The sequence below is a fragment of the Letharia lupina genome (assembly GCF_014066315.1).
Source record: "Letharia lupina isolate WasteWater1 chromosome Unknown contig_6, whole genome shotgun sequence".
In the NCBI taxonomy this organism is placed as follows: domain Eukaryota; kingdom Fungi; phylum Ascomycota; class Lecanoromycetes; order Lecanorales; family Parmeliaceae; genus Letharia; species Letharia lupina.
In genome coordinates this window covers 534,480-558,683 of record NW_023502975.1, presented here as the reverse complement: position 1 = coordinate 558,683, position 24,204 = coordinate 534,480, and the positions used below count along the sequence as shown (strand labels likewise).

The 24,204-nt window shown below is 45.3% G+C and overlaps 8 protein-coding genes across 8 annotated transcripts; 4 read left to right on the top strand and 4 right to left on the bottom strand.

The window, feature by feature from the left end:
• Positions 1-269: 269 nt before the first annotated feature.
• HO133_009054 (uncharacterized protein) lies at positions 270-1,482 on the top strand (the record flags this gene model as incomplete). Its single annotated transcript, XM_037299915.1, has 6 exons — positions 270-341; positions 464-474; positions 525-586; positions 645-822; positions 885-1,275; positions 1,330-1,482. The coding sequence occupies 6 exons, from the start codon at positions 270-272 to the stop codon at positions 1,480-1,482; spliced, it is 867 nt and encodes a 288-aa protein (XP_037154741.1).
• A 1,783-nt stretch (positions 1,483-3,265) lies between these two features.
• Positions 3,266-4,902, bottom strand: HO133_009053 (uncharacterized protein; the record flags this gene model as incomplete). Its single annotated transcript, XM_037299914.1, has 3 exons — positions 3,266-3,410; positions 3,493-4,329; positions 4,409-4,902. The coding sequence occupies 3 exons, from the start codon at positions 4,900-4,902 to the stop codon at positions 3,266-3,268; spliced, it is 1,476 nt and encodes a 491-aa protein (XP_037154740.1).
• Positions 4,903-10,524: 5,622 nt separating this feature from the next.
• On the top strand, positions 10,525-11,157 carry HO133_009052 (uncharacterized protein; the record flags this gene model as incomplete). The annotated part of the gene is made up of 1 exon (XM_037299913.1): positions 10,525-11,157. The coding sequence occupies one exon, from the start codon at positions 10,525-10,527 to the stop codon at positions 11,155-11,157; it is 633 nt and encodes a 210-aa protein (XP_037154739.1).
• Positions 11,158-12,904: 1,747 nt separating this feature from the next.
• Positions 12,905-14,242, top strand: HO133_009051 (uncharacterized protein; the record flags this gene model as incomplete). The annotated part of the gene is made up of 2 exons (XM_037299912.1): positions 12,905-12,987; positions 13,039-14,242. The coding sequence occupies 2 exons, from the start codon at positions 12,905-12,907 to the stop codon at positions 14,240-14,242; spliced, it is 1,287 nt and encodes a 428-aa protein (XP_037154738.1).
• A 796-nt stretch (positions 14,243-15,038) lies between these two features.
• Positions 15,039-18,083, bottom strand: HO133_009050 (uncharacterized protein; the record flags this gene model as incomplete). Its single annotated transcript, XM_037299911.1, has 1 exon — positions 15,039-18,083. One exon carries the CDS (start codon positions 18,081-18,083, stop codon positions 15,039-15,041), a length of 3,045 nt encoding a protein of 1,014 aa, XP_037154737.1.
• A 501-nt stretch (positions 18,084-18,584) lies between these two features.
• On the bottom strand, positions 18,585-20,022 carry HO133_009049 (uncharacterized protein; the record flags this gene model as incomplete). The annotated part of the gene is made up of 2 exons (XM_037299910.1): positions 18,585-19,477; positions 19,707-20,022. 2 exons carry the CDS (start codon positions 20,020-20,022, stop codon positions 18,585-18,587), a joined length of 1,209 nt encoding a protein of 402 aa, XP_037154736.1.
• A 946-nt stretch (positions 20,023-20,968) lies between these two features.
• Positions 20,969-21,984, bottom strand: HO133_009048 (uncharacterized protein; the record flags this gene model as incomplete). Its single annotated transcript, XM_037299909.1, has 2 exons — positions 20,969-21,637; positions 21,946-21,984. The coding sequence occupies 2 exons, from the start codon at positions 21,982-21,984 to the stop codon at positions 20,969-20,971; spliced, it is 708 nt and encodes a 235-aa protein (XP_037154735.1).
• Positions 21,985-23,100: 1,116 nt separating this feature from the next.
• HO133_009047 (uncharacterized protein) lies at positions 23,101-24,045 on the top strand (the record flags this gene model as incomplete). Its single annotated transcript, XM_037299908.1, has 1 exon — positions 23,101-24,045. The coding sequence occupies one exon, from the start codon at positions 23,101-23,103 to the stop codon at positions 24,043-24,045; it is 945 nt and encodes a 314-aa protein (XP_037154734.1).
• Between the last annotated feature and the right edge of the window lie 159 nt (positions 24,046-24,204).

The following is a 24,204-nucleotide window of genomic DNA, read 5'->3' as shown; positions in this document are numbered from 1 at the left end:
AGAATTGGGCGTGGGATTACTCGAGCTGCCAAGCATCTTATCGATAAGCACGCGTTTCGGGCCTAGTTTTATAATTTTATACGCCGAGCTCGGCCCGGACTAGCGTATATCAAGGTGGTGAAAGCATCATCTCCTTTCTGTCCTCGAATGAAGCACAAAGGACGGGTATATATATTCGTTGACAATTTCCTGTAATGAGGAAAGCAGTAGCAAGGCTCAGCCATCTTCATCGACAATTTCCTAAACATCGTAGCTTTGCATCGGCCAAGATGGCAGATCTGAACATCAACTCGAAATATAAAATGCTCTCAGGCTATGACATTCCAGCGTTAGGTTACGGAGTAAGCAAGTGCTCTTTTATACAAGTTGCCTTGTCAGCTTAAATCTTGATGTCTTTAAAATTGGATTGTTTGGGGCTTTTTGTAGTGAAATTCAGAACAAGAGCTGATGCCATGATTGACAGGTCTATCAAACGTACAATCTCTGCCTCATTGATCAAACCTCTACTGATTGTACACAATCAGACCTGCCGACGTGGCAGAAGATGTCACCCTGCACGCATTCAAGGCTGGCTATCGACATGTCGGTAGGCTTCCCTGCTCGATTTCCATCGGAGACTCCGCGCTAACATACATCACGTTCAGATTCAGCAAGGGTTTACCGTAACGAGCAGCCTTGTGCAGATGCCATGAAGAAGTGCAAGATCCCTCGAGGCGAGATTTTCTTCACCTCGAAAGTTCCCCCTCGATCAATGGGCTATGAGCAGACCAAAGCATCAATAGAATCGAGCTTCAAACAGACCGGATTAGATTACATTGATCTGTAAGAATGCTTCTAGTACCGTACTACATCTGGGTACTGATCTCCTCTGATTGTCCTGAAAGGTACCTAATCCACGCCCCTTACGGCGGCACTGCGGCCCGCAATGGCACCTGGCTCGCTCTTGTCGAAGCGAAACGCGCCGGACTCATTCGCTCCATCGGCGTCTCCAACTATGGCGTTCACCATCTCGACGAGTTGGAGTCTTATATCAAAGAGCTTGAAGGACAGTACGGCAAGGGCCAAGGCGGAGAGATCAGTGTTGGGCAATGGGAATTGCATCCTTGGCTTACAAGGCCTGAAATCGTAGAGTGGTGCCAGAAGAAGGGAGTGGTTATCGAGGCTTATTGCCCGATTGTGCGGGGCCAAAGATTTGAGGAGAAAGTCTTGCAAGCGTTGGGGGAAAAGTATGGGAAGACGCCGGCGCAGGTGTTGGTGAGGTGGAGTTTGCAGAAGGTGGGAGCTTTTCAACGGCTAGACTTAAGTTGGAGTGACTGATATTCCACGCAGGGGTTTGTGCCATTGCCCAAGTCCGTGACGCACTCAAGGATTGAGGAGAATGCCAATGTCTACGACTTCGAACTGACGGCGGAGGACATGAAGTCGCTGCATACTACGGAATACTCGCCTTGCGCATGGGATCCGACGACAAGTGACGATTAACAGGCGAACTGTGCACAAAGGCTGCAGCACTAGACAACGCAGAAAAATGAAAAAGCAAGACATTTGAGATGGTCGGAACTTTTGGCACGACGATCACTTCTGTTCAGGAAGAATGTTATGAAGGTTTCTATTTTTTGTATCATGAGGTATCAATGTCTCCACGTCTATCCCTTGTATAAATTTGGTCTGCCCTATACAATCCGTTTCACAAGGTTTCCTCCCGGCTCAGAACCATGAACATCGCCAGCATGTCCGACGGAACCCTATCAAACCATCTAACGATGTCAGCTACCCAGAAACTTGATCATCTCGAGTCTAAACCACCAACCCAAGAGCTCCTCAAACACATCTCCCCCGAAAGCAAAACGTGCCCGCTTCACAATCGAAGAAAGAGCCGCAAGAGTCTGCGCCAGTCAGCAACGACGCGCCAAGGGCCTCCAGGAGTTCAAGCACACGCACCACCTATAGACCCCGGACCTGCTTCCGCCGGTGCAGGCGCTGCGCATACTGAGTCGATAGCTGCGGATAGTGCGAGGATGAAGAATGCGAGCTTCATGGTGAGGATTCGAAACCACCCTTGTTTTGTTCGGTCTGCCGGATCGAGAATGACGCTGGGGGTGAGGAATGTAAGAAGAGGTAAGGTAGATGGGACAAACGATAAGCTCCACCGGAGGCAACCCAGTACTTATACCCCCTCGAACGCATCCGTGAGCGATCACAACTCCACGGTTTGGCGTCGGCCTAGCCCCGTGCCCGCGACCACCGTTTTATACCTCCCAGTCTGAAACCCGAGTGGATGCGCCCAGAAAATCCACATGGGAAACGTTGTCCGGCCAGCCCCACCCACCACGTGCTCGGTCCGTGGCTCCGACGCTCGCTCCCCGCCCTCGATCGTAGGACATTTTCCGTTCGGATCACGGTGTGCGGGCCCACGTGGTGTTTTTTTTCCCCTTGACTCAAAAGGTTTATCCGCCACGGTTTTTCCTTTTCTACGGATAAGGTGCAGAGGTCACAAAGGCACTCAACCCAACGAGTGGTCGAGAAACTTCGGAGCATAGTCGGAAGGAAGAAGAAGAAGATGCTGTTGGCTGCGGAGGCTAGGTTTGCGCACGCCTGTTTCGGGATGCTGAGGAGACTTTGTGGCTGGCTGTGGCGGGTCTTGTGATGGTTTCTTTCACTGGGAAAAAGTGTGTCTAAGGGATCATAATGTACCCCACCCGGCCGTTGAGGAACGAGCCCCGTCATGTGGATTCTCGTCTTCACTTTGGCTAGTGGTTTTGGCTGATACGAAGGCTTTTATATTCTTTCGTTTTTTTTGGTCTGGCGTTTACAGGCTTCCAAAGGCTTTTTTCTCTAGCGACAAGATTCGTGTCGGATTGCCATTGAGCGTCCCCATCTCTTCCCTTGGAACGCAGGTGTCTCAAGGAAAATGTCACTACCAACCCGAGGCGCGCTTCAATCTTCCCAACAATGGCGTACTTTACATATCTCAAGGTCTTGGCAACATGGCCTCGTTATAAAGAAACACGGATACGGAATGTGTGCCGTTATACTCGGAGCAATGTCAGGACTTTTGGTGGAGGGGCTTTGTCCGTGGGGGCAGGATTGGGACCGTGTGGTGCAGAGGCAAGGAGATGATGCCGGGAGCGCCGAGAGACGAAGGTCATGGCAGATGTCAAAGGCATGAGTGAGGTTTGTAGGTTCATTAGACATGTCTCCGTATGTAGCATTATGTATCATAAGGGAATGGAAAGGCCGTACGATAGGACCGAGATGCGAATAGTCAGTCCGACCAGGTAACGCACTTGATCCTCAAGAACTCCTCGATGCCCGCACTACCATTGAATCTCCCCCATCCGCTCTTCTTGGCACCACCGTGAGGTAGATTGCTCTCGTCGTGAACGGTCATGTTATTGATGTGTACCGCACTGTCATCGTCAGCTTCGACTATTTACTGGTACCATTCTGCCTCTCTAAAGACAGTACGAAAGATTGAAAAGGGATAGGTACCCGGTCTCGATCTGCTTGGCAACTCTCAGCCCAGCTGCCAAGTCCTCGGTGAAAACAGCAGAGCTGAGGCCGTATTCAGTATCATTCGCAATCTCAATCGCTTCTTCTTCGCTCTCGACCACGATCAGCGACACGGTCGGTCCAAAGGATTCGATTTGGTACAGATCCATATCCTTTGTAACACCGTCAACGACAATCGGCCTCATGCGAGTATCCGAATGCTCTTTCGCATTCAGGTCTCCAGTCAGGATTTTGGCGCCTTTCGAAAGCGCTTGCTCCACGAGTTTCTTGTTCTTCTGCACCGGCGGTGCATTCACAAGGATGGGGGCCGATGACTCTTTGCCGTACATTTTCTCCATAGCGGCTTTCAGAGCTTCACGAAACTTCTCAGCGATAGAAGAATGAACGAGAATGCGTTCAGTAGACATGCAAATCTGCCCACTTTGCAGAAACGCACCCACCGCACAGCCCTCTGCGGCTTTTTGAAGGTTAGCATCCTCAAGAACAATAGCTGGCGCCTTCCCACCGAGCTCCATGAGCACTGGCTTCAGAAATTTCCCAGCTTGAGCTGCAATGATACTCCCGGTAGCAGTACTGCCCGTGAAGTTGATCTTCTTCACGAAAGGATGCTCAATGATCGCACTCGTCACCTCCGGAGCGTCTTGTGGACGATGGAAAATAACGTTCAGAACACCGTCTGGGAGGCCAGCGGCCTTGAGGATGGAGCCGATGGCCCAGAAGCAGCGTGGGGATATCTCAGAACCTTTAAGGACGCAGGTGTTGCCGGCGGCGAGGGCATAAGATATGGCGCGGAAGCCGAGAATGAAGGGGGAATTCCTGAGAATTCTATGAGGAAATGGGGGCCTTTGGAAGACAAGAGAGGGGTACTCGCAGGCGAGTGGAAGAGGGGACTCACCATGGAGCTATGCCGAAGACGACGCCGTACGGTTCCTTGTACATGAGAGCGCTCTTACCTTCTTCGGCACAGACAGGAATGTTGCCGGTAACGGTCACGATCCTGCCGGCTACATCTCTCAATTGCTCAATGCTGGCGGGTACATTGAAGTATGTGGACATTGCCTTAGTAGATCCAATTTCAATGTCCATGTACTCGCAGACTTCTTCACCGCGGCTCTTGAGTATATCGCTCGCCTTGAGTAGGATATCTCGCCTGAATGAGGGTTTCGTCTTGGACCATGCTGGAAAAGCAGCCTGGGCCGCTTCGACGGCTTCAATGGCTTGCCGTTTGGAGACTGAGGAACCCCTCCAGACTAGTTTGCCTGATACGGGGGAGACTACATCGAAGGTAGTTTCGTTGGTGACTTCTTTGCCGTTGATTAGAAGGGGAACGACATGGTTGGAGGAATCATTAGAGGCGTGTGTGCCATGACTATGACCGTTTGTTGTCATTGTGGACTCGATGTGGGGATGGTAGCCAATGGGTTTGCGTGATAAGATGCTGGGTCCAAATTAAATATGCACCTCGCTCAAATGATGTGAGGGGCTTAGCGCATAGAATTAATACCTAGCTTTGAAGAATATGAAACAATTCTTAGTCAGATAAGTGTTTCATCAAATCTCTTAGGCAAGGATTTAAAAGAAAGGAGAAGGTAAAAGTAAGGGTATGTTGTAGTCAATCTGTGTGCTGCGACTCTGGCAGTGCTCTGATCCGGGTTCCTTCAGCGGCACATCTTGCCCGCTTCCCCTCGGGCCCAGGCCCAGAGCCTTGGCGCTTGGCAGAAGCAAGTTGATCGTATTTTCAGAATTCGCCATGTCGACGACATATCTGAACGTCGAAGCTCTGGTGTGAGCTTGAGGATCTGAGATTGTTGCGGGCGTTCGGAGTCCGAGATGTTGAAATCATGGGATAGTTGCCATGACTGTGATAATCAAATTGTGCTCCTTGATTCAGAGATAACCAATGAGATGAAGAGGTCGGAATGGTGAGGTACAGAAGTACAGGGAGACGTTGCAGAAAGTTCGTGACCGCTATCGCAAGCTTCCCATTTAACGAAACCTACACTTTCTGGCAGTTGCTGCGCATCGGGGCTGACAAATTCACTATGATTGCAAACAATTGGCGTCAGTAGGGAGGTTTAGCAGTTTTTTCAAAAGAAATAATTCAAAACGGGAACAGCCTTACCCTTCTACCGCTAACCCGATTAGGCAATATCACGGATTTTAGCGAAACCTTTATCGAAGAGTTATAAATCTCTTTAAATTTCACTTATTCTTCTTCTTTTATTATATATATATATTATAAACTTCTTTAATAATAAGACTCTTATTATAATAATCTTTATAATTATATTACTAGGCTATTAGACTATAATCGCTACTATATTATATTATAAATATATTTTCTTAATAGAATATAAGTAGATTGAGTTTAATTTAAATTTATAAACCTCTAAACGATTACGAAGAATTATATACTTTATAAAAGATAAAATACGTATTTTTATATACTATTTTAATCTAGAAAGTATTGATTATTAATAAAGAATTTACTTTAATTCTAAATTTACCTTATATTTAATACTATATAAGCTTTTATAGTCTAGATTATTATATAAATTTATATAAATCTTTAAACGATTAGAAGTTTATTTATCTATTATTTTTAAATAATATACTTAAGTATTTATAAAGATGTTATAATTTAATACTATTATAATATCTAACTCTCTCTTATAATCGAATTCGATTATATATTTATACTATTAAACGATTTAATAAATATTATAAATAAAGTATTATTTAAGCTTTTATTAATAGAATATTTCGAAGAATTATAAAGTTAGAAGATAAGAAGAATTTCTAGTATTTAGCTTATAAAATATCTTACGATATAATATAAATAGTAATTATATATCTAGATAATCTTATTAAAGCTATTTATAGCTTCTATAAAGAAAAGATAATAAATATAAAAATACTTTAGATATTTAAAGTATTTAAAAGACTTAATTAAGTATTTAAAGAGAAATCTAGATATTATTATTATTATCTTTTTAAGAATAAAGCTTATATTTATTAACGTTATATTATATCTTCTTATATAAACTTAATCTCTATAAGAAAATAACGCTTTAATAAAATAATATTAAGTATTAGAGTTATAATAGAATATAGCTTTAGATAAACGTAAAATCTTTAAATCTCTAATGTCTTTAAATAGTAATTAAAGATAGATCTTTAATTTATAAAAGATTTTTATTAAATAGTCGTATTATTAATAAACTATTATATTTATTTCAAAGATAATAAGAACGTAACTCGCTTCGAAATTTAATTTTCTACTATATATTAATATCTTAATATTATAGAGTAAGATTTTAATACTCAAATTATTTATATACTTTCTATAATTAAAGTTAATCTTTATCGAGTTCTTATCTTTATTCTATTATATATATAAATTATTTAATTTATCGCTTAAGTTATTAATATATCTCGTCGTTATTATATAGCTCTTAATCGAAATTTATATATTAAAAGAGATAAAGTCTTCTTTAAAGTCGCGAGCGATTAGATTCTTTATATTTATTTATTTAATTTTTTTATAAGTAATATTTATATTGAGAGTGAATAATAAGATCGGCGTATATAGAATTAAGTGCTCTTATTTTTTATACTCTCTATCTTCTAAAGTTAAACTTTATCGAATTTTTATATAACTATTTATTAATCGTTTAAGATATCGTAAAGAGTATATATATATCGAATTTTATTCTTTTAAGCGCTCTTAAATCTATTAAGGATTTATTTTACGATTTTAGATATATTATAGAGAAATTTTATTTGAATTTATAAGTATAACTACGTATTTTTAATAGTAATTAAAGAAGTCTTTAAGAAATTAGCTAAAGTCTTAATTAAAATATAATAGTAATACGAAATATAGATATCTTTTACGTAATTTTTAGGCGAGTAAGTATATATCTTATATAAGACTATACTTTTAATGTGAAGCGAAGGAATTATTTTTTTATAGAAGGATATTATGACTTATTCTTCTATAACTTAGATTTAGATTTCTTTAATTTATGCGCTTTCGATAAGGCTTCTAATATATTCTATATATTATTTATATATATATTCTATAGTCTTAAAAAGTTGTTTATATATCTCTATATTATTTTTATCGGCCTCGAAGATATTATTTTATTTATTATATATTTTAGATTCTTAATTAACGAATAGTTATTACTCTTTATTATTCTTTAATATCTATTGATAAATCTTTATTATATTCTATATAGCTTTAGTAAGAGTATATATTATATCGTTTTCGTAAGTTATTAAATTTTTAATAAGACTTTTTAGTATAAAGTTTTATATCTCTTCTAAAAGCTTTTAATTTTTTATTAAATATATTATCTCTTTTTTTATATTAGCTAATATAGAAGTAAGTTATTTTATTTAATTCTCTATATATCTAATATAAGTTAAATAATTCTTTATATTATTTTAATAATCTTTAATATCGTTAATTATAATATCTAATTATTTATTCGTTTAAATTTTATTAAATAATATTTAAATTTAATTAAATTAAGTTAATAATTATAAAGCTAATAATTAATATATAAATATTATAGACTATATAAATATTATAAATTAATTTATTAGATATTTAAGATATATAGTTAAAGTTATTTTTAATTCGATAATTTTTTCGATAACTATAATTCTATAATCCTTCTTCTTTTTATAAGACTTATTAAAGGTTTTCTTCTTCTTTTACTTCTTAATTCGTTTAGATAATATATTAGATAGCTCGCTTATACTATTAAGATCTTTAACTATAATATATATATATAAATTTAAAGAATTATTATTAGAGATAAAATCGTTCTTAGAGATAGAAGGTTTTTATCTTAATATTAATATTAATAAGTTAAATAATAAGAGTCTAGATATAGAGCTATTACGTAATATAGAAGAATTATTAAGTAATATAGAAAAGTCGTTATTTGAGATCTCGTTAATACTACTCTTATTATTATTATTATTATTTTAATCTATAATTTTATCGCTATTAGATATATTATTCTTTCTCTTCTTATTATCTATCCTCTTATTTAAATACTTATAATTTTAATTATGATTTTATAAATCTTATAGCTTCTTTTCTTTAGCTACTTTATTAATATTCTTCTTCTTCTTAAAAGTCTAAACTACTATATTCTAATTATTTATTATCTAAATCTATATATTCTCTTATATCTTATAACTATAATCTACTTTTATATTCTATCTTAGCTAATTATATCTATAATTAAAATAATTCTTTATATAATATTTAATACTCGTATAATCTCGCTTAATAATCTTTATAAACTTCTCTTACACTCTTTTTTAAAATTGTCTTATTAAGTTTACTTTATATCTTACTTAATATTTAAAAGTAATATCTATAATAAGAATCTTATTATTCTCTATTAATCGCTTTTCTATTATAAAACGCTAATTTAGCTATTATTTACGATAACGTTTTCTTAATATATTTAATATAAAAGCCGAAACTAGAGTTTAAAAGTTTTCTATTAATCGATTACTATTAATTTAATTTCGTAAATTCTTTATTATTTACTTTTATTTATTTATATATAATCTTATAGTATTAGAATTATTCTATAGAGATAAGTTATTACTATCTTTCTCCTTAGCTAATAATATATATTTCTTCTCTTTATCCTTTCTCTTATATATAATTTAAAAACTCTTTCTTTCCTTCTAAAAGACTTTTAAATAATATTATTTCTTCTTTTTTCGCTTATAAAGAGAAGTAGTTAAATATTATAAAATTATAAGATCTTTATCTTACTAATAATATATTAGAGATTTCTTAAAGTTAATTAAAAGTATAATAAATTATATTTTAGATAAATAGATAAGAAAAGTAATATAATAATACTCTAATATAGCTTTAAGAGATTTATATATTATAAAAGATTATTAACTTATTAATAGAGTAGAATTTCTTAATAAAATAAAGGCGACTTTAAATAATATAGAATTATTTCTTTTAGATTAGAACTTCTTTATAAGTCTTATATTTAATATATAAGTATTAGAAATCTCTTTTCATTTAGCTATTATTTATTAAAAGATAGAAGATATATATAGTAAGAACTTAATAGGTTTACTAACTAATTATTTAATTTTATATATCTAAATAAGTAATTACGCTAATATCGTATAAGGTAACTTTATAATTAAATTACTATTTTATAATATAAAATAGTAATTTAATTTATAAGTAATCGACGAGGCTAATAACTACCCTATATGGTTAGCCTATTGAATTATTACCCTTTTCGTTTTAAATCATTCTTTTGAATCACATTGCTAAACCTCCCTAGTAGCAAGTTTGTTTTAACCTCGATTGCGGACCTATACGAACAATCTAAGCTGCAGATTGAAGTGACTTTGTCTCGACCCATGCTTCTGATGATTCCATACTCTTGTCCGGCTGTGAACCAATTAGGGTTTAGAAATAGTAGAACAAATACCGGAGACTCAGGGCAAATTGCGGCCATTGTTACAGTCGTGAAGAGATCGACTGTGAAGACTAGACATCTACCGGAGAAGTGAATGCAGCTAGAGATAAAGTAGACACTCTCGACACTGTTGCTAGGAATCACCCAGGAAAGTGAATACAGCGGCCAAGATAAGCTTATAAAGCATACGCCAGACACTGGATGAATGACGCGGCTGATACAAATATAAACAATGAAGAAAGATATGCCGTCTACACGCGTTTGCCGCCATCATCTTTGCTTAGGCGTCCGAAGCATCTTCTTCTTCAATTTTTCATCTTCCTCCTCATACCAGTACAGCAAATTGCACAAGGAGATCTCTTCCACTTCGGCGAGCAAAGTCTCACCCAAAGACTGTTCCCAACAACCAATCAAGGAACTCTCTTTGATTACTCTTTGAACTCCATCAGAGTTAAGCCTCACTGAGTACAAAGTCTCACTCAAGCAAGGCAAAGCTCCATTGAAAGCAAAGCATTCCTCAGCCATGCGTCCGAAAGAATACTCAGCGCAGCCTGGTTCATCCTTGCGAGAACACATGATTGTCGATGACTTAACCAGCAGAGGAACCACTCAACCAAAGAAAAGCTTCTCCTCAGTCACACCTCTAGAGTACCCTTCTAAGGACCCCGCTCACTCCCCACAAGACCCCAAGACCGTCGATACGATCTACAAGATTGTCTACTCGGATCGCCACGAGTACTCACTGAACGGAAACGTGTACATCAGATACGACGTGCCGCCCGAAAGAGACAGCACTGGATGGTTCTGCATCGTCGCCTTCCATTGGCAGGATGTCCAGGCCGAGTTCGAGTGCGTCTACCACCCATCGATCAAGCTCTTCGACGACTTCAAACCGGTCGGTGGCAGCTTGAGGGGAGGCAGTGAAGGCGTTCAGAGCGTGCGGATCTCGATGTGGAACTTCGCAGACCGAGGTCCCGATCTCAACGCCAAACACACGGTGAAGGACGACAACGAGAACAGGATCATGCTTGCGGTCATGGCTGTGGGAGATGGGTCAGCTGTGAGGCTGTATGGGAAGATGGTGAGGGGCGGGGAGGACGAGAATGAGGTCTGGCTGTCTGAGGATGAGCGTGGGAGGTTGGGGCTGCGTTCGTGAGAGGGGAAGATCTGGTACGAAGCCACATTACGTATCGCAGGAGGAACGGAGCTGCTCTCGGAGGGCTTTGGCACTGGTGAGGGGTTGCTTGGAATGCTGAAGGGGAACCTTGGTACTGATTGAGGGGAAGTTTGGGGCTGATGGAGGGAAGGAAGACCGCACTAAACAATGATGAAGGTGTGCAATCATTCGATCGGGGCGAAATTTGGAAGATCTTCACAATGCCAAGAACTTGTCGTGGCAGCTTGAATAACTGCGAGATGATCTAGTGTACCGCCCCGGCAGGGCTTTCCACCATGCTTTTCAGATCTCTGGTAACACCCATGGCAGATGCGCGTCATCGTTTGGCCATTGACAGAGTCCATGAACACCCTAGTAACGCCTCGCTGTAATGTCAAGAGCTCACGCCAGCAAGTGCAGTTGCTGCCGAGTAGTCCGTGGAGCAATGCAGTCATTTCCATGACCGCGGAAATCCTCCACGGCACATGCTTGGGCCCCATTCGGCAGGTCGGACACGCATCTTATTTGCTCAAGTAGACACCAAGAGCTGCGCGGTGTGGCCCTGACGTACCTTGGTAAGCTGACGGAGCTGACCGGTGACCATGCTTTGACTTGTTGAGTGACCTGACGACATCCAAGCGTCAGATAATCCAATCACAAAGAAGCATCTAGAGCAGCATGTTCGGGCGATCGCTCGTGCGATCTCATGCACTTGCGCGTGTAAGCTTGTGACAAAGCGGAGGGGGGGAGGACAATAGCGATGAAGGGTGGGCACCAATCGGACCGAGACATGTAAAGTCTTCCCTATGCCTGATTTTCCGGTCCCTATTTGGTTCCGGTTTTGGTTAACACTACGATTGAGAGAGTGGTTGAGAGGTGTCAGAGCGCGCAATAACTTACTATGCGACAACACAAACCAGTCCATTGTGGCGACTGTGCGCTTTGAATGGGACAGAAACAAAGCACCTGCTATACCTACATACATTAGGTACGAGTACCTAAAACATTGAAACCACAAAGCAAACGGGATCGGGGATCTGACACGGATCTTTTCTTGGCGCAGCGGGTGGCTTTTGCGGGGTACCCGAGGAAGAGAAAAATGTTTTTTCCTTGCTCATGACCATCACCCCCTGCTTTGCCCCCTTGCTGCTGATCTTCCACAAATCATCGTCGTCACCGAATCACCGTGCATCGCATCGCATCGCATCGCATAATAATAATACTAATATTATTATTCTTATTATTAATTTCATCTTCTTCATTTCAAATTGTCATTGTCACTTGCGTCGTGAGGCCCGTCTAGTATTGGCTGCCCGCCGCATGCATGTGCCCCCTATTTCCGCCTAGTACGCGCCGGAAACGGGTCTCACTTTTATACGCTCGAGGGGTATTGGATGGTTGTAGGAAATTCAAAACGCACCGTCGGTGCGTCATTGGTCATTGGGCATGTGCATCTGAATCCCCAAAAATGAATCCTTTGGCCATGGGTAGTTGCGGTGTGACCACCTTTGCTGTTTCCAAACCTACACGGAAGGTCCCAATTTCCTCATTCATCATATATAAGGAGAATGAGAATCACCCGCTTTCTTTGTTTTGCCTCCTAAAGAAAATCTTTGTTGCATTCCACATTCCTCCTGGTTCCTCTAAAAACGTGAATGGCATCAACCTGCAAACAAACCTCACTTGATCACCTAACCTACATCTACCAACCACAAAGATCTCAATCAAGTACACTCCAATAACCACCATGTTGAGCGGCCATACCTTCCTCCACCTCTCTGCCCTTGCTACCTTCTTGCTGGGTACCGTGCAATCTGCCCCTCTCACCTTGTAAATTGCCCCATGTCCCTTGCCTAAGCAATCTCACTGACCAGTCAACAGCCGCCTCGGCAAGCGTGATGTGGCCTTCGACTACCAGAATGACAAAGTCCGTGGCGTGAACTTGGGTGGCTGGTTCGTGCTCGAGCCATGGATCACTCCCTCCATCTTTCAGCCCTGGGCCACGAGCATGACCGTCGTCGATGAGTACACCTACACTCAAACCCTCGGCAAAGACGCTGCATCTGCTGCTCTGACGAACCACTGGAACACCTGGATCACTGAAGATGACTTTATCCAAATCGGCCAGAATGGCCTCAACCATGTTCGGATTCCCATCGGATACTGGGCGGCTGCTCCCTTAGAGGGCGACCCGTACGTCCAAGGCCAATTGGATGTCTTGGATCAGGCCATTGGCTGGGCTCGAACTGCTAATCTCAAAATCTTGCTTGATCTTCATGGAGCGCCTGGATCGCAGAATGGCTTCGACAACAGTGGCCGCTACGGGCCGGTGGATTGGCAGCAAGGAGATACGGTTAACCAGACACTCACCGCGCTTCAAAACCTCGCTCAGCGCTATTCCGGCGACACTGACGTCGTCACGGCAATTGAGCTCCTCAATGAGCCTCTTGGTGGCTCTCTCAACCTCGACGAGCTTAAGACCTTCTACCAGTCCGGCTACGAGACCGTGACCGGAGCCAGCGGCAACTACGCAACCTGCATCCATGACGCTTTCCAAGACATCGAAACCTATTGGAACGGCTTCATGACCCCAGCCTCGTCGGGCGACCAGAATGTGATTCTCGACACTCATCAATATCAAGTCTTCTCGCCAGCTCAAGTCGCCATGAGCCCCTCGGACCACGTCTCCGCCGCCTGCGCTCTCGGCCCCCAACTCGCCGGAACCGACAAGTGGACCATCGTCGGCGAATGGACCGGCGCGCAAACCGACTGCGCCCAATGGCTCAACGGCCTCGGAAAAGGAGCCCGCTATGACGGCAGCCTCGCCAATTCCGGCTCCAGTTACGTCGGCTCCTGTGCCGGCAAAGCCACAGGCACGGTCGCGGCCCTGAGTTCCGACGACCAGGACAATCTGAAGCACTTCATCGACGCCCAGCTCGACGCCTACGAGCAGCACACGGGGTGGATCTTCTGGACCTGGAGGACCGAAAGCGCACCTGAATGGCACTTGCAGAATCTGACCGCGGCCGGCCTGTTCCCCAACCCGCCCACGAGCAGGGCTTATCCGGGGCAGTGCGACTCCTAGAGAAGGCAATCACGAGAGCGACATGTTCTGGACGTATCTTGTAAATTACGGACCCGTCAACCCGACTTCCCCCACCAAAAGTACCCGCAGCATCACCATCACCATCACCTTCGCTACCTAGCTCTCCCATTTCGCCCACACTTGCACCCAACATATCCAGCCATGCCTCCACATCATTTTAGCTCGAGCATCTGCGCTGTTGTTACCACCATCCACCGTCACCGTCATTATGATACCCACGTGAGGAATTCGCATGTTCGCTTTCAGCCAATCGTTTTTAGCGGAAAAAATATATACCCCAGCATGCGTGGCGCTATCGAGCTTTTTTTTCCTTTTTTTTTTGAAAGCATGGGGAGATTTCACTGTACGCTACGTTCGTAGTTGATCGGCTACGGAAAACAATGAATCACAAGTGATCGTGCAAATCTCACAAGTGACGATGACGACGTTTCGGTCATTTCCGCACCAAGAAAAGTTTTCTCTAGAAGTAAACTCCGCTCGAGTCTATGCATACATAAGCACCATAATCATAACCATGACGCCATACGGACACGACAGCCTCTCGGAACGGGTATAGGTACTCCCAAAAAAGGGCACGCAGTAGCAAGCAAGCAAGCAGACAAGAAAAAGCGCCGCCCGCTCCGGGCCAAAAGCCATAGCCGGAAAACGTCAATGCTGCCTCGCTGATGCCCTCGCGAACGCCGTGCCAAGAGAATATGCTCATAGAAGAAAGAAGAAAGAAGAAAGAAGTAGTGTTTGAGCGCCTGAGGGAAACCCCGGGGAAAAAAAACACCCCTCAGCAAATGGCCTCGAAGTCTGCCGGTCCCAATGTCTCGGCGAACGTGATGCTGCCGTAGCCGGAGTCTATGCCGTTGGACTGGAGGCTGTTGACCCTCGAAGGCGGGGATGTGCCGTCTGGGTGGTCGACGACGAGTCCATCTCCATCGCCACTCTGGTGCCTTGATCTCGATCGGTGCGCTTGCAGTAACGGTTCGCGTTCATGCCAATGATTCTTCGGGTTTTGGGTAGCTTGCGGCAGCGACTCGTGCGCGTGATATGGAAGACGGGGGTCGAGGTCTTCGCATAATAGACTTGCGGGACCGTCTTTGATGGCCATGCCGACGGCGAGGACGATGGTGAGTGAGAATTGGAACCAGAGGCGGAGCGTGCGGCGGGATGAAGGTTCGACGCAGTCGTTGCAGGGAAAGAAGTGGGGTTGCTTTCTTGGTTTGGGAGAGGGAGCAGCCGGCGGTATGATATTGCTCGAAGGCAATTGTTGAGCTGAGGCATGTGGCGGAGAACGCCAGGAGTCCATTCTCTGATGGCAGGCCCCGTAGTCTCTGAAGTAGTGCTCAGCGGCCCTACTCCTGCTCGCTTCAGCCGTGAAATGATGCCAGTCAAAGTCCTGTGTAGTTGTTGGCTCAACTGTTCCGCTGTCAGCCGTGCGTTTCCGTTTACGCCATCGAGTACCATAAACCAGACCTAAGAGCCACCATCCTATGCCACCCAGCCGCTTGGATCCCTGTGTCCATGCGTTGAAGAGGAGCCGCCGTGCGAGGACAAGAGGGTCTTGTTTCGTTTGGGAAATGAGGTTTGTGAGGCGGGAGAAGATGCCGAAGGCGTGCTGAGTGGTGAGGAGAGTTGATGGGAGAGCTTTGACTGGTTGGGATGATGCGTATGTAGGTGGGGTTGGCTTTTTCTCTCGCTTCAGAATATCCTCCGACTCTATGAGTAGGCGTGTCTGCTTTGGAAATGCGGCCTTTGCAGGTGCCTTTGAAGGGGTTGGGTCAATGCCCATCATGCTTTGGCCGGATTCGGGGCTGTCTTCGGGACTCTCTTCCATATCAACAGGTATCAAACCATCCTCGAATAGCTCGGGGGAGGCCAAAGCTTGTGCTTGCCCAGCCTGCTCGATTTCAGCTTCTTCAAGCTCTTTCCGAAGGCTCCTTGGCCGTGACCGTCTTTTATGATCTTCTGATGGGACTTCTCCAAATCCAAAAAGCTTCTCCTCAGATCTCGTAACGACCAAGGGAGAAATTTGTTCGTCGTCCAGTTGTTCCACATCCATGAACCTGCCCTCTAAAGCCTTTAATGTCTGCTCTTGTGCCCAAGATGTCGAGCGATGACGCCCAGGTCGATCAGGAGTAGTGGTTGGTGAGCTATCGACGGGTTTGGATAGAAAGGACGTAGTTGGATCGAGCGAGACTTCCGAGATGTCTTGTCTCGCAGTAGCTTCTATTGATGGGTAGATAGGGGCAGATACAGGTAACGAAGGTATGATAGTTGCGGTAGGTAAGATCAGAGGTCGGAGAGAGACTGAACCAGAGGGAAATTTGCGCATCTTTCGCTGCTTGTTGGCTGATCTGGCGTCGACGTCAGCGAGATGTGGCAAACCCCATGATGCTGGACCAAAAGAACCGCTTGACCGGAACGAGTTCGGTCTTGATGCAGATGATGGCGCAGAGCGGAAGGAACCTGATGTTCTCGATCGACTTTCAGATCCAGACTGCCTAGACTGCCTTCTGTAGTCAGGCGATCGCACGCCTTCCTCATAAGAGGGCGACTGTAAACATTGTCCATCAACATCCTGCACAGCGTCCTCGGGCGACTCCACAACGCTCGGTGACGATTCAATGTTGCTGGGCTGCCAGAATGCAGACTCCGAAACCGTAGACAGTGACAGCCGTACGCCTCCAGATGGCGAAGGAATTCTTGGAAGCATAGACTTTGGCCTTGATGTCCGTTTGATTGGGTCAGCTCGGACTGGTGATGTTGCTGCCGAGCACATGTCAAGCTTGTTCGGTGAGTGAACAAGAAGATTCGTCAAAATCTCAATCCTTTTCTCCAGACCGATGTTCACTTCTTCGAGACCTTCTGCATCCCCAACCTTGACTCGCATGCTCTCGACCTCCCACTCCAGCTCTGCTATTCTTGCATCCTTCAACTCCATGTCATTTTCCAGCGTCCGCAGACGTATCCTCAACTCCATCTCAACCTCTAGTCGCTGATCCCTCTCTTCTTGGACTCTGACGGCAAATTGCTTCTCCCAAGCTGAAAGATCCTGACGTAAATTCCGATTGTCAACAGTAAGTGCCCTCAACTTTGCGGAGCGGAGCTTGTTCGTGTTAGGTGACGTGAGGGAGTCGAGTTTCGCGTTGACAGAAGCTAATTGAGACTCGAGATGCTCAATGTATGTTGAAGCCTCGGAGCTGGCTGATCGAAGATTGATGCGTTTGAGATTCCGACCCTTTACTTGCTTCGTCAATGGGGAACTGAGCGGTGCTGGAAGAGTCTTCTGGTTCCCAGATCCTTCTCTTAGCTTCATCATGTTGACCGGAGTTGCGGCCGAGGCCGCCGGAGAGCAGTTGCGACTTCCTTCCGCGTACCAAGATGTCTCACTAGCTCCATTCATTTCCCCCGTCTGAGTGTTGTCTTGAAAAATGGCACCAAAACCTGGTCTTGGCGATGAGCGCTTCTTTCTTGTGGACTTCTGTATCTCTTGCAGGATATTCACCGGGCTCGGTGGTAGATCTTCGCCGTACATTGATCTCTTCTCTGCGCTCAAGGAGCTACTCTCGTTGCTGACCTGGCGACTGATGGACTCAATCGCCGGGGATGATGTTGTAAATAGCGGACTTATGCGCCGAGTAGGGAAGATCGCTCCTCTGAATCCAGCATTGCGTAAATGTAGTCGCCTAGTCTGGTGACTCAGGCCTTCGTTCTGCTGTTGCGAAGTCAGCGTCGTTGGTGATGTTATTGCGCTATAGCTATGTGACGAGCCAATTGCTTGACTCGATGTAGTACGTCCATCGGGCAACGGGTGTGCATGTGTGGAATGCATGCTTGTATATATTTGTCCTCCATTCCTCGACGTGAATAGTCACTTGTAACGCGATTTGGAGGCGAAAGGCAATCCCTCTTAGAAGTCCAGTAGGCGGACTCGGTGGTCGTCACAAACCCTTAGCCATGATTGAGATTTTGCCAGACGCGGTTTCTGCATGTCGTGGCAGCGGATTGAGTGACAGCTTCATTTTGATCTGTTGGTGTTGAAGATTTGGCCGTTTGGCGCTGCTTTTGTTTGTTTCAGAAATCAGGGGAAATTCGATGGTGGGTATCGACGCTAATGCACGCCACTTTCTCTAAGTTCCCACACCAAAGTTGAGGCGTAAACAACAGTCAACAGCAAAAGTAGTCCAGCCTATATCTGAAAGTTCCACCTTGAATCAGATTTGATACATGATGAGAGGGTTCGTGGGTTCACTCTACACTACAAAGTTTCTAACAAACTGACGAGGGTAACTCAAAACGACTCTACTCTAACAGTGTGGCCTTTCGCACTCATCTACGCATCATCCGCCAGTACAATCTCAATCAAACTCTCCGTTGCCCCCTCCCCCTTCCAGATACCACTAATCTTCAAGCCCACACTCACCACCAGATCTCGCCACTGCGTCTCTGTTCGTTCGCAACTCCCAAGGCATACCATCATGGTCCAGTCTAGGCTCGTAATCTTCCAGTCAGCGTCTTGATCACTGACCACGTTCTCATTAATCAAGATCTTCGAATGTCCCGGTTTCAGCGCTTCTTTGAGTTGCGTGAGTATCTTGCGCGCGTTGTCATCGCTCCAATCGTGCAGGACCGAGTGCATGTAATAAGCTTTCGCGCCCCTGACCGGCTGCGGCGTGAAGAAATCATGCACTGTGCATTCTATACCTGGCCGATCGCCCTCTCGAATCGAGGAGATGGCCTGGGCTTGATCTTGCAGGATCAGTCTCCCAGATATGGTAGGCGCTTTGTCGTGGAATTCCGCCAAATCATGTCCCGTCGCTCCACCCACATCCACAATCAACACCTCCCCCTCCCCCACTCCCCTCAAGCGCTCAGTCACGGGATAGAACCCATCGTCCATCCAGTGAGGCCGCCCCATGCTGTAGCCAGCCATGTGGTTCTGGAAAGCCGTCTGCATGCGCGGATCGGCTGCGATCCATTCGAAGATTCCTAATTCGCTCTTATGGCTGTATTTGAAGACGCTGCCGTCTGTGGGGATGATGTGGTTCGTGCTGCGGAGATAGGCGGGCAGACGGGCGTGGGAGGGGAGTTGAGCGTCAAAGGTGAAGATTACGCCGTCGTAGAAGATTTGGTCTGTGAGTGCATTGGAGAGGGGGGTTGGGGCGTATGTGTCTTGGAGGGTTTCACGGATGATGAACATGCTGGCGAGGTGTTTGAGCATGCGCCCTGGGCGATGAGGGAATCTTGTCAGTCCTCGGCACTTACTTCAGATCATTCCAGCACTACGACAACTTGGGGGCTCAAGTCTTGCAATAGGAAGCATTCATTGGCTTCACCAAGGCCTGCCTCTAACGGTCTCAGAGGAACTCACGTCCTCAACCCCCATGAGTCCGAGATGAACCCTCCACTCGACCATTTTTTCTGAAATCGGGGAGACACACTGGTAGTCACTCACCAATTAAAGCAGAATCCGTCTTGGTAGCATCGGCGAGCTGCTGGCTATTCTTTGCCTTCCCGTCATCTGCTGCTAGCTTTTCGAATAAGCCTATGTCAATGCTTATCCGGATAGTGGCCGTTCTGGCTGGCTCAGCCCAGCCCATCCATAAGATTGACTCCATAGGTGCTTCCAGAGTACTGATCAAGGCTCTCGCTTTCGCTATCATTTCTTGACGCGTGCTGTCGCCGGTCTCTAGGAGGGATGTTTGGAGAGAAGATAGGTCTTTGATGAGCAACGACGCCCGGTCTACTTGTTCGGCTGCTGGGGAAAACATCCTTAATTGAACTTGGGATTTCACAGTACTGCTTTCTGATTGAAAGTTTTCAGGAAACCTTTGGCTTCAGTGGGAGGGGAAAAAGGAATAAAAAGGTCGCCAAAAACGTTAGCTGACCTTCGCTTAAATCCAGAACAGCGCCGTAATGTCAGACCAACACAATGGCCTTGAGGCTGAGCAAGACTTGGTACCAACGACGAAGGTAGTTTCGGCCTTAGATCCTTTAGGTGCTTGTATGGCACCGTTGAGCTTACGCAGTGCTCCCAATGGTTGATCCGTGGTCTGAACTGATCCGGATTAGTTTGGACTGACCGAAACTCAATTAGGTAGGTAGGTAATATCTCGAGATAGTCACAACGCTGTTCTACGCGCCTGTTATTCTTGATGTCGGAACCGGTAATATCTACGAGTAAAGCGATTGCTAGATCCGTAACGAAGAATTTTTCCAGGAATAAAGTCCATTTCTTCTCTCAACTCTCATGTCGGTTTGTGGAGTTCTCAGACAGCATTGGAAAGTCTTTGTGAGAGCTCAAGCTGTTCAAGTTCTGAGACCTGATATGATTGACAGTGCTTGGAAGAATAATAAGACTGTGCCATGAGATGGCGTCTGTACTAGTACAGATGAAACTCAAAATCACGCGAATCATGCGAATCAGGATTAATGCAGTTCTCATGTCGGCCTACATTATTATTCACAATCTTACTGTGCGGTGTCCAACTCGGGTCTATCTCTGACCCAAGGTCAATACGCGAGGCGAGCACAAGAGCCAAACATCAATCTCCAACATGAGTGAACACCAGCGTGCAATACTATCTTGACTCTCGGTCACAAGGCTTCAATGTTTACATAGGGAACAACCAACGCCAATTCACGCAATGTTTCAGTAGTGTTTGCATCAGTTTGCCACAAACGGTCTCCAGCTATGAATGAGCCCCCTTTAATAGCCTAGACGATTTTGTCACTAATCGTCTGCGGCCTGGGAACCGTATCCTTGAAGCTCTGCCTTTCCTCCAGGTCCTCGCTGTATCTCGCTAAATGAGGGTAGGTCTCCCTCCATGAATGCTCAGGAAACCTGACTTTCAAGTAGCCAAGGACCGATCCCGCTGCAATATCTGCCAGTCCAAAGGTGTCGTTGACGAAGAATTTCTTGTCGCCAATCCAAGCTGCAAGCGCCTTCAGTCCGCCATCTACCTTCCTTCGCTGCCGTGCCATCCACTCCTCGCTCCGCTTGCCGTCTTCCTTTTGTTTTTCAAAGAATAAGAGCACCAGCGCATCGCAAATACCATCGGCCACGACTTCGACCTGTTTGGCAAAGAGCGCGCCATCTACATCATTTCTTGGCAGCAGCTGCATTACATTGGTATACTTTGCTTCGATGAACTCCAAAATATAGTGGCTTTCGTATACGGATTTGCCGTTGTCAAGGACCAAGACCGGTAGCTTCTCGAGGGGGTTGTATTGAGGGGTCTGTGTGGTACTGTCCCATGGCACTTCCGTAAGGAGCTCGAATGGGATTCTCTTCTCTATGAGAGCGATCCTCACTTTGCGAGCATAGGGCGAGGGCGTGGCACTGATGAGTTTCAGCATCTTCTGGGATCGCCGATGGGCTTGCGGCTGTCTGGTAGCCAATGGTTCCTTGTTCAGGTTTGTCAACGATACGGTTCTCCGTTTTGCCGAAGCCGATGACGCAATGGCCGTCAGCGAAAAAGGACTATGCAAACAAAGTCTTTCAAAAGGGCAACTCTTGAAAGATGAGGAATCTTAATCGCGGAATTGAAGTTGCGAATTGCATCAAAGTGCTGAATACGGGCACGACGCATACCACTGAGGCGCAGCCATGCGGCCGAAGTTGCTTACGAATAGGTAGGCTGACTGTGAATCCTGCAGATACACACATATTATGAGCAGACTGCCGTTCTTACCAGAGACAGCAGAGGAAGCGCATTACGAACACTTGCCATTGTTGATACTGCCGTCTACCAATTCTCTTCTCGCAAGCCATATTCTCGTGTGACTTCCCTACGCTCTCACACTCACACCTGGACCATGGCTTCTCAAAATACACCCCTGGCTGATTTGGAAGCTGCACATCTGCCTCCTCCTTCAAGTACTAGTTCCCTCTCCAGACCGCCGTCCTACATAGAACAAGACATGGCCGAACCTCTGCCCACTTACAAAGACGTCGCTCTAGGGAAGATCCAGCAACACCGACTTAGATTGCCAAAAATACGTTCGAGGCGGGCTCAAGTCTCCATTGCCACTTGCTTCGCCGTCGTCTGCATCGGTCTAGTTGTCATTCCTCTCGCGCTCACGCATGGACATCTAGACACCAACGGCGATGAATAGCAGGCTTGGTCCACAAGCCAGGTTCCGGCAGAAGATGAATCATTCACGAGTGGACCTTATCGAGAACCCAAAAGATTCATTTCCAAAGATAGCACACCGGGAGGTCGACAATTGTGGTGCCACGGTGCGCCGTCAGCGCACATGTTTCTGCGCCCCCAGATCCCATGGGATCTGCCACAAGTGCAGAGGCACCATTGCGGAAGGCAGCTGGCAACAGTAACTCGTGCATCTTCGAGGCGAAGTCAACATCACAGAGCGGACGTGACAACATTCACAGAATGGACTTGAAACCCTCGAGAAGAATGGTTCGATCGGCTGAACCAGCCTTGCATGAATACGGGATGCGATGGTCTGTGCCGTCCCGAGAGGCTGAGTAACCCTTTTACAGTTCGCTCGCAACAAACAATTGTACTTGCAGAGCTGCATAACCCAACGGGTTTTGCCTTGAGCGAGCGTTTCATGTTTTTAATTTGTGGGCCTCCTGAAATCTGACAGAATACGACCTGGAAATGAACTTCTAATATGTCGCATCAACGGCGCACAAGGCGCACCTCCTATTTTGTCTGCTTTATTCACCGCCTCGCTGTCGTTCTACCTACAGTCATTGCTTCCTTCACCCAAGTCGCTCTTTGGCAACCCATGTCTATTCCGGTCTCCACACGCTCATTATATACTGTTTCCTCTCTTTATAACGCTCAAACCCTCCAAATTTCGACTCTCTAAGCAAAACAATGCGTGTTACACTTGCGACTCTGGCCATTCTGGCTCATGCAGGACTCATTTCAGCTACCGATGTCTGTGCTCAACAAGCGAAGAGTGACCCAACCCCCAATTGCAATGCAATCAACCTTCCTGGCCTCCATGACATCGTGCCAGGGGGCACGCCGTATACTATCCGCTGGGAGAACAACACCGGAACCTCCGTCTCCCTCGTCCTCTGCCAGGGCGACTCTCTCGACATCAAGGAGATCGGCTGTATCGTGGACCACACCCCTAACACTGGCTCATTCGTCTGGACCCCTGCAACGGATCTCGTGCCAGATGGAAACCATAATTACGGCCTCAAGATTATTGCAGATACCGGCGACTTCCAATGGTCAGATCAATTCGGCATCTCAAACTCCATAAGTACCTCTTCCTCATCAACACCGGCAGCCACACCTACACCGTCAAAGAAAGCTGTGAAAGAGTCAGCGAAATCCGTAAAGGAATCAGCAAAGTCTGTGAAGCAAGCCTCGGATGGGCAGGTTCAAGAACCAACAGGCACCGTTGAACTCGAGAAGCACCACACCAAGAACAGTTCCAACACCATCAAGATTTACGCAACAGGCGAGTCCAAGACCCACAAAAAGATTCACACTCATACCAAGGACCACGTTGCCAAACCCTTCGCCACCGGTAAACACCTCTCCGCACACCTGGTTCACCACGAAGGCGCCAACGCCACTCACGTCGTCAAGCACCAGAATTCTCACATCCTACCTTCCGTCGTTGTCACACCTGTGACGGAGTCTGTGACGCCGACCGTAGCACCAAGTGTGCCAACAACGCTGCCAGCTACGACTGTGGCACCACCAACGTCGTTGAAGACCTCTTTCAGTGCGGGTGGTGCTGTCAGGGCTGCCGTTACGGGTGTCCCGTTGGTCCTCGGAGCTATGGCTGCTTTGGTGCTGTGAGCTAATCAGAAACCGTGAGGAGCTTGTTGATGGAGGTTATAGACGGGAAGGTAATAAGCTGGCTCTATGTATATCTAATTCAATTTGTGATAAGGATCTAGGGTCGGGCGTAAAATACAGGGCGTTTGATACCCCATATGATGCCACTGTCATTTACTC